At 43.6% G+C, this 10,412-nt stretch overlaps 2 protein-coding genes across 3 annotated transcripts in view; one reads left to right on the forward strand and one right to left on the reverse strand.

The window, feature by feature from the left end:
• Positions 1-10,412, reverse strand: part of LOC139749490 (uncharacterized) — a 225,073-nt gene that overhangs the window by 56,007 nt on the left and 158,654 nt on the right. The window lies entirely within an intron of this gene.
• LOC139749488 (opsin, ultraviolet-sensitive-like) overlaps positions 6,598-10,412 on the forward strand; it is a 24,610-nt gene continuing 20,795 nt past the window's right edge. The window contains exons 1-2 of the mRNA XM_071663408.1: positions 6,598-6,659; positions 9,722-9,816. Coding sequence (XP_071519509.1) covers positions 9,737-9,816 — 80 coding nt within the window. The 5' untranslated portion in view covers positions 6,598-6,659; positions 9,722-9,736. The remainder of the gene's footprint in view (positions 6,660-9,721; positions 9,817-10,412) is intronic.

Raw genomic sequence — 10,412 nt, forward strand, 5'->3', positions numbered from 1 at the left:
TGAGTGGATGGGCCATTCTTCGTCAGTTTCCTTGCGCTACCTCACTGAAGCGGGAAATGGCGATCAAGTATAATAAATAAAAGACTGGAGGAAATGAAGTGTTTTAGATATCTGGGAGCGGATTTAGCAGTGGATGGAACCATGGGAGCGGAAATGAGTCATAGGGTGGGGGAGGGGGGCGAAAGTTCTGGGAGCGTTGAAAAATGTTTGGAAGTCGAGAACGTTATCTTAGAAAGCAAAAATGGGTATGTTTGTAGGAATAGTGGTTCCAACAAAGTTATGTGGTTGCGAGGCGTGGGCTATAGATAGAGTTGTGCGGATGAGGGTGGATGTGCTGGAAATGAGATGGTTGAGGACGTATATGTGGTGTGAGGTGGTTTGATCGAGTAAGTAATGAAAGGGTAAGAGAGATGTGTGGTGATAAAAGGAGTGTGGTTAAGAGAGCAGAAGAGGGTGTTTTGAAATGGTTTGGTCACATGGAGAGAATGAATGAGGAACGATTGACCAAGAGGATATATGTGTCAGAGGTGGAGGGAACGAGAAGAAGTGGGAGACCAAATTGGAGGTGGAAGGATGGAGTGAAAAAGATTTCGAGTGATCGGAGCCTGAACATGCAGGAGGGTGAAAGGCGTGCAAGGAATAGAGTGAATTGGAACGATGTGGTATACCGGGGTCGACGTGCTGTCCATGGATTGAACCAGGGCATGTGAAGCGTCTGGGGAAAACCATGGAAAGTTTTGTAGGGTCTGGATGTGGAAAGGGAGCTGTGGTTTCGGTGCATTATTACATGACAACTAGAGACTGTGTGAACGAATGTGGCCTTTGTTGTCTTTTCCTAGCGCTATCTCGCGCACATGCGGGGGGAGGGGGTTGTCATTTCATGTGTGGCAGGGTGACGACGGGAATGAATAAGGGCAAACAGTATGAATTATGTACATGTGTATATATGTATATGTCTGCGTGTGTATATACATGTATACGTTGAGATGTATAGGTATTTATATGTGCGTGTGTGGACGTGTATGTATATACATGTGTATGTGGGTTGGTTGGGCCATTCTTTCGTCTGTTTACTTGCGCTACCTCGCTAACGCGGAAGACAGCGACAAAGTATAATAAATAAATAATACATATATACATATATATATATATATATATATATATATATATATATATATATATATATATATATATATATATATATATATAATGTTCTCAATGCTAATATGTGTTAATATAAGACCTAATAATGATGAATCAGTAAGTCTCTTACATCCGGGTGTGCTCAGTGACATTCTATATTTATACACTAGGATCTTGCATCTCCACTGCCCTCTGTTTTTATGAGGATCTACATTCCCTCAGTCAGTCTCTGTGATATGGATATTCCCATTATCACTACTGCCTTTTCTAAGAAGTATCAACATACCGATCGTTGTGCATTTGCTCTGATTCATTGAAATACCCCGGGGATCACATAACAACAACGCCAGGCAAGTCTTTCCTAGTTACTCTTCCCATTGTGTGTGAACGAGCCGCATCCTAGCACAAACACTTCAGGATTTCATGATGAGAAGGTTGATCATCTTCCTCACTTGTCGTCTCTTCCCTGGTCCTTGCTATCATCATGTATTTCCCGAGAGAGGAAAAGTAAGATCTTTGCCTTTCAGTTTCCACGTTTTCTCTCCACATCTCAAGAATATCAGGTATCTTTCCCTTACTTCGATCTGTGGACCCCCACCTCTTCCCCATTCATTACTAGTTCATTGCATATGTATACAGTCATGTATACATATGCAATGAACCTTTATCGTTTCTGACCTGTTGTCTTCAATAGTGGCGGGATTTCCTTACTCTTGCCTATGTGAGACGTCTCCCCGCTCTTTGTCCCATAAGTGTATTTCTTGCCTCTCTCTCTCTCTCTCTCTCTCTCTCTCTCTCTCTCTCTCTCTCTCTCTCTCTCTCTCTCTCTATCTATCTATCTCTCTATCTATCTATCTATCTATCTATCTGCTCTGAAAATCCTCCTTCTTTCTAAGATTCTACTACCGCTTGAGTACCTCCTGGCTACATAACCATTTCTGGCTGTCGTGTTTGAGTCTAGACTATGACCACCAGATCTTATTTCCACTGGACGCGTGTTGACCCTCTAGTACTAGTCCCTTAACCAGCATTCTTTCCCTCTCCTTCATTTTCTATTCCTCTAGAATATAATCGAGTTAAAATGGAATCAATAATGTCTCTCCACCTTTTGCGTCCTCCTAATTCTTGGTGCCATCCACTTGTTTAAGAAACCGGTAGTGATGATTCGTCAGGTTCCATGGCTGTGGCTCTGTCTTAGTCTCCTTTCGTCTTACCAACAAGCATTAATCATATCATGCATTTATTCAAACCTACTCCCTGACAGCCTATATATAATCTAACTATCATGCAATTACTCAAACCTCTCCGCTGAGACTATATATAAACCCAACTATCATGCAATCATTCAAACCTACCACTTGAAAGGCTATATATAAACCCAAGTATCATGCAATCATTCCAACCTACCACTTGAAAGGCTATATATAAACCCAACTATCATGCAATCATTCAAACCTACCACTTGAAAGGCTATATATAAACCCAACTATCAAGCAATCATTCAAACCTACCACTTGAAAGGCTATATATAAACCCAACTATCATGCAATCATTCATACCTACCCGCTGACGGACTATATATAAACCCAACTATTTTGCCTGTCACGCTGCATATCACTCTCTCGCGCTCTAAATAGCTTAACTTCAGACTTTGCTGTGTTCCTGAGGTGCAATGTCCCCAGGTATTCTCTCTCTCTGCATCTGGCTTAATGATCTGGTGCTCCCCCAGCAGTCGCAGGCTCTGGTTCTGCTCCCCGCCCTATATCATGACCAGCCACTACGGGCATCACGTCTTGTTCATTTGTGACACGGACGGACATTCAGATGCAACGCTTCTGACCCATTTCTCTCATGGTATTTCATCTATTGCGCCGTCGTTCCCTTGGCTGCATTTCTTCTGACGCCCCCCTCAACTAATTCAGCTCTGTGTTTGTGCACTTCGATTGTATTTCAGTTCCCTAAACCCACTTCCAAGTTGAGACACTTTGCCTGATCTTTGATTTGATCCCCCATTTTCTATATTTCCTCCTCCTCCAGCCGTGCTACCCTCTGATCTGTTCCCCCCAAGATAACTTAAGCGAACTTCTCCCGCCTCACATCCTCAGACGATCCATCCTTTTCTTTTCTGATGTATTTCCCTTCCTTCGTTGTCAGCGCCACATAACCCTCTTACATTGGGCACCACCATGCGCTCATTGTGCTCTCCCTCACCTGAATTCACTACCTCCTCTCTGTTTACCAAACCACTCTCCCTGACCCTCTCACTTCGCACGCCACCTAGACCAAAACATCCTATATCTGCCACTCTATCATCTAACACATTCAACAAACCTTCAAAATACTCACTCAATCACTTTCTCACATAACCACTACTTGTTATCATCTCCCCATTAGTCCTCTTCACCAATGTTCCCATTTGTTCTCTTGTCTTACGCACTTTATTTACCTCCTTCCAAAATTATTTACCTCCTTCCAAAATATCTTCTTATTCTCCCTTAAATTAAATGATACTCTCTCACTTCAACTCTCATTTGTCCTCTTTTTCACCTCTTGCACCTTTCTCTTGACCTCTTGCATTTTTCTTTTACACAGCTCCCAGTCATTTGCATTATTTCCCCGCAAAACAAACTTCCAAATGCCTCTCTCTTCTATTTCACTAATAATCTTACTTTTTCATCCCACCACTCACTACCCTTTCCAATCTGCCCACCTCCCACGCTTCTCATGCCACAAGCATCTTTTGCGCAAGTTATCACTGCTTCCCTAAATACGTCCCATTCCTCCCCCACTCCCCTTACGTCCTTTGCTCTCACCTTTTTCCTTTCTGCACTCAGTCGCTCCTGATACTTCCCCACACAAGTCTCCTTTCCAAGTTCACTTACTCTCACCACTCTCTTCATCCCAACATTTTCTCTTCTTTTCTGAAAACCTCTGCAAATCTTCACCTTCGCCTCTACAAGATAATGATCAGACATCCCTCCAGTTGCACCACTCAGCACATTAACACCCAAAAGTCTCTGTTTCACACGCTTATCAATTAACACGTAATCCAATAACGCTCTCTGGCCATCTCTCCTACTTACATACGTATACTTATGTATATCTTTCTTTTTGAACCACGTATTCCCAATCACCAGTCCTTTTTCAGCACACAAATCTACAAGCTCTTTCCCATTTCCATTTACAACAGTAAACACCCCATGTACATCAATCATTCGCTCAACTGCTACATTACTCACCTTTGCATTCAAATCACCCATCACTACAACCCGGTCTCGTGCATCAAAACTGCTAACACACTCACTGAGCTGCTCCCAAAATATTTGCCTCTCATGATCTTTCTTCTCATGCCCAGGTGCATAGGCACCAATAATCATCCACCTCTCTCCATTCACTTTCAGTTTTACCCATATCAATCTAGAGTTTACTTTCTTACACTCTATCACATACTCCCACAACTCCTGTTTCAGAAGTAATGCTACTCCTTCCTTAGCTCTTGTCCTCTCACCAACCCCTGACTTTACTCCCAAGACATTCCCAAACCACTCTTCCGCTTTACCCTTGAGCTTCGTTTCACTCAAAGCCAAAATATCCAGGTTCCTTTCCTCAAACATACTACCTATCTCTCCTTTTTTCTCATCTTGATTACATCCACACACATTTAGACACCCAACCTGAGCCTTCGAGGAGGATGACCACTCTCCGTGTAATTCCTTCTTCTGTTTCCCCTACTAAAAAGTTAAATTATGTTTTGGACAATCACATGTTTACCAAATGGCGTCCTAGCTTCGTCTCTTCGATGTATATCGATTGACTTATATTTCCCTCTTGTGTCTCCTGATGATGTGGTTATTACACGAAAGGGCACATGGGACCTTATCTTGTTACATTTTCCCCGTGGACTCATAGGAATATATATATATATATATATATATATATATATATATATATATATATATATATATATATATATACATTTCTTCTTGTAAACTCCTTTATTTACTTTATGTTCAGTTACGTAATCTCATGGTTGATCATTTCCCACATGAACGGTGATGTAAAAATTTCAGCTATATGAAGTTGTCATCTGAAATTCAGTTTGAAAAATCTGCTTTCCTCACACCCGCTACTCCATCACCCCTCACTCTGCCACTGTGGAAAATACGCGTTAAAAATATATATGTAATCACCTATTCATACTGTATGGAGAGGGAGTCTTCCACAACGCAGGGCCCAATCTTTTGAGCACTTTCTAGTGTGTGTGTGTGTGTGTGTGTGTGTGTGTGTGTGTGTGTGTGTGTGTGAACTAAAAATCTTTAAGACTGCAAAAGAATTCTTACAAGATGAGAGCCAGTACAGGAGCTCTTGGCTATCTGTGGCCCACACACTGTACTTAACAAAGATGCGTAGGGGACCTCTTGGCCATCCATAGCCCACACACTGTATGACAATGACGAGGGACGGCAGAGGAGCTCCTGGCCACATACAGCACGTGAAGACAAAGACCTTGGAAGCAGCAAGCGGCACACAATGTGACCCGAGGTGGTACCACGAAGCAGGTAGGGGAACGCCAGAGTGCATGTCACGAGACCCTCCTACAAAAGTCACGTGCTGCTGCTCACCAGCCCAGCCAGAACGGCAGGTTAATGAGTCAGGTGATGTCACGGAGAACAAGGCATATGTAAGTGATCCCAGATATATTTACGTGATCCCAGGTATAGGTACGTGGCCCCCAGATATACGTACGGGATCCCAGCCACATGTACATGGCCCCCAGATATACTACGTCATCCCAGCTACATGTACGTGGCCCCAGATATACGTACGTGATCCCAGTAACATGTACATGGCCTCCAGATATACTACGTCATCCCAGCTACATGTACGTGGCCCCCAGATATACGTGCGTGAACCCACCTACATGCACGTGGCCCCCATATATACGTTCGTGATGCCAGTTACATGTACGTGGCCCCCATATATACGTAAGTGATCCCAGCTATATGTACGTGGTCTTCAGATATACGTACGTGAACCCAGCTACATGTACGTGAACCCAGCTACATGTACGTGATCCCAGCTACATGTACGTGGCCGCAGCAGTATAAGATTGCAATGTCCTCATGACATCAGACAGTTATACGGCCTCGTGGCCCACAAACCACAGGATCTCTTATTCAATAAACAACCCCATACGGCTTCCCTTACATAAACCACCAGACCCCATGAGAAAAACAAGAAAATACTGTATTGTCCCTTACAGCAATATACTGTAGTCTGTTTCGTCTGGCACGAGAGAACCAAAAGTTAAGTCAGGGAACATCTTCTGTTCGAGGGACCCGGGTCAACCAGATGGTGGGGATGTGAAGTAATGGCGTGGCTGCGGGCGGGGTTGACTGCCGTGCCACAGCAGGTAACAAGGTTAGGCGAGCCCTGGAGGGTATATATAGTGAGCCAGGCGCAGCAGAAATCGCCGTCGGAGAGAGCGCCGCCCATCCTTCGTCTACTCTCTTGTGGTGAGTTACCGACAAGTTTTCGCTGCCCGGGACCTGCTTTGTGGCCTGAGTCTCTGTCGTTCTTGCTTTGGTTTTCTCACAAGCCATCTGCCTGACCCCGTAACGCTCTCTGAGTGTCTGTATGTAGGCTCATATCTCTTTGTGAGGAGAGCTGTGTGCATCAGTCCTTGTGTCTGTGTCTGTCTGTGTCTCTGGCTCGGTCTTTGTGCATAGCTTTCTGCACATTTATGTGCTTCTGTCTGTATGCGAGTCTATGCTTTTCCCCGAAACTATGTTTATGCTTGGGTGCCTGCATGCATCTGTACTTAAACGTCATCTTATGCATGATTATGCGTGAGTTGATAGATGGTTACACGACTGTGTGTGTGTGTGTGTGTGTGTGTGTGTGTGTGTGTGTGTGTGTCATTACCCATTCATCCAGTACAGTAGGGGAGGTCTACGCTCGTGGCACCCCATCTCTTTAGCCTTCGGTACACAAATCCACCTTCAGTTTACCTGAGTCGTCCATTATTGTTACACAGTAAAAATACTTATTTTCAAATCTTCCAAACAGTTTCTGACTCAGTATCATCTTATGCCCTCTGCTTGTTCTGTCCGTGAATCATTCAAGGATCTCCTCAGTGCTGACGTCATGGAACAGGTTTAAAAAGGTTAAAAGTTATCGTCAGGTCATAACTTTCTATTACCTTCTCCTCCTGTAACTCATCTCTCTTACTTCTGGTACCATCGTAGTTGCCTTCCTCTGGATCCTTTTCATTAGCTTTCTATTCTTCTTCACGTGCGCTGACCAAACCTGAAAAGTATTTACCGTTTTGACTTCATGCAGGACGTGAACAATTTGCTCAACATTTCCTTATCTTTGTACTTCAATGCTATTCTTACATTTGTTGAGAGGAAGTTTGCTTCCTTGACTTTTCTCCGAAGATGGGACTCTGGTAATCAAATGGGGAAGAGGTAATGTCGTCTCTTGTCTGCACAATCGTTTTTAAACGTAAATATTTTAGAGTTCAACACACCTATGGCCCCCTAATCTCCGGTATCGTAGGGTGCTTAGAATCTCCGTATTCTCACCTGACTCTACTGCCAATGAAAGGACGGGGGCTCAGACAGTAGCAGTGACGTTCTCTTCTACGACCTTTCCCTGTCTAACAGACCTTCCTCTTCTTCTATTCACTATACCGACATTCGTGGGTTTCCTAGTAACCTCTCTCTTATGTTGAACACCATCTGTCTAGTACCTGTCCTAATACCTTACTTATTTCAAAGACCTAACTGTCAAATGATGTTCTCACAAGTCCCATTTCATACGCGACTACAATCGCCACTCATGATTCAAATTCAAAAGTGGTGTCTTTGCTTACTCCAACATCATCACACTTGTGGTACGTCTCGAGGTCCTGGAGTACCCAAATTTTGGTGTTATCTGACTCGAGGCCTGTGCCCCAGGTACCATTATTTTCCTTTGTTTCCTCTGCTGTTCTTCTAATTATACAAATTCTATTACATTGTTCGGCTATCTAAACTCTTGCCTATATATATGGCCGCGACATCCTCTTATCTGCAAGCAAATATCTACCAATGGGATTTCAACTTTCACCTTGGGGAATGGTTGAACTCTTCCCATACGGGAGGTGGTGGGAATGAAGCTCTCATGCTCTTCATTCTTAATGATCTAGAACTAATTATTACCCAACCCACCCATAAGACCACTCTCCTAATATTCTGGAACTGTTTTTCCACTTCAAATCCTTCCAGCTGTAGGTACACAACCTCGCCCGTAATTGTTTCATCTGGCCACACTCTCATAAATGTATGTTTTAATGGTACCTCCCCCTCCAGCAGCACCTTCTAAACTTGACTATAGGCACCTCAACAAAGCTGATTGGAATAACTTACGAAAATGCTTCTTTGACTTTCCTTGGGTAAATTACTGTCTCTTCTGTGGTGATGATTCTGTTTCCACGAAACGCTTAGTTGAGATTATTATTGTGAGAATAGGAATGTTTATTCCCTCTTCCCCTCATGAGCAAGGTAATTATGTTCAATAGGGTTGAGGGACAAGCTGATTGGGAGGTAAGTTTGAATGGAGAAAAACTGAAGGAAGTGAAGTGTCTTAAATATCTGGGAATGGATTTAGCAGTGGATGGAACCATGGAAGTGGAAGTGAGTCACAGGGTGGGGGAAGGGGCAAAGGTTCTGGGAGCACTGAAGAATGTGTGGAAGGCGAGAACGTTATCTCGAAGAGCAAAAATGGGTATGTTTGAAGGAATAGTGGTTCCAACAATGTTATATGGTTCCTAGGCATGGGCTATAGATAGGGTTGTGCGGAGGAGGGTAGATGTGTTGAAAATGAAATGCTTGAGGACAATATGTATTGTGAGGTGGTTTGATCGAGTAATGAAAGGGTTAGTGAAATGTGTGGGAATATAAAGAGTGTGATTCAGAAAGCAAAAGATGGTGCATTGGAATGGTTTGGTCACATGGAGAAAATGAGTGAGGAAAGATTGACAAAGAGGATATATGTGTCAGAGGTGGAGGGAACGAGAGAAGTGGGAGATCAAATTGGAGGTGGAAGGAAGGAGTGAAAAAGATTTTGAGCAATCGGGGCCTGAACATACAGAAGGGTGAAAGGCGTGCATGGAATAGAGTGAATTCGAACGATGTGTTATACCGGGGTGGACGTGCTGTGAATGAATTGAACAAGGGCATGTCAAGCGTCTGGGGTAAACCATGGAAAGTTTTGTGGGGCCCGGTTGTAGAAAGGGAGCTGTGGTTTCAGTGCATTACACATGACAGCTAGAGACTGAGTGAGAGCGAATGTGACATTTGTTGTCTTTTCCTGGAACTACCCCGCGCTGTTTTCTTACATGTGTGGCGGGGTGGCGACGAAAATGGATGAAGGCAGCAAGCATGAATATGTATATGGTATATATGTTTATGTCTGTATGCATACGTATGTATACGTTGAAATGTATAGGTATATATATGTGCGTGTACAGGTATGTATAGGTATGTATACGTGCCCATCATCTGTGACTCAGTGTTTCTCTATTCTTCAACAGGTGTGAGTTGGCACCATGTCGCTGCTAGAGGGACCACTCTTGCCGGCCGCACGGATGGCCAACGCCACACACGCCATCCGCCCCGAGGCATTCACGTGAGGACTTTGTCTACGGCATGTAAACACACACACACACACACACACACACACACACACACACACACACACACGCACTACCACAGTTGAATTCTGACGTATAAACACAGCAGGGATGATTTTGCAAGCGGGCAAGTGGTAGATTCATATTCACAAGATCTTGCCGGGGAGTTATCGTACATAGAGGAACTATCTGGCTGTATCTGGCAACCCCATCGAGGAATCATCGTACATTAAAACTTTATCAGAGACAAACGTAGCCATGATACTGAAAGAGACACACTGCAATATGCTCATCACAAAGACTACACGGGTACAGCTGAAATATATTTTGTTAGAAATTCCTCCAATATTCAGGATGATCAATGCACGAGAAGTTGACCGTCGGTCAAGAATTAAACTCATACAGTTTGGAAAATGATTACAAGCAACAGCAGGGGAGGAAAACTGTCGACCACCAATGGTAACGTCAGTACGACCACATTAACAGAAATATCTTACAAACAGACACGGGAACAACTTGCAATGATGAGTTCCTAAAGGTGATTAACACTCAATGATGTTACTAGCATTTGAAGACAGCTAAGGTGACTGCT

Source organism: Panulirus ornatus, chromosome 7 (genome assembly GCF_036320965.1).
Source record: "Panulirus ornatus isolate Po-2019 chromosome 7, ASM3632096v1, whole genome shotgun sequence".
NCBI classification, from domain to species: Eukaryota; Metazoa; Arthropoda; class Malacostraca; order Decapoda; family Palinuridae; genus Panulirus; species Panulirus ornatus.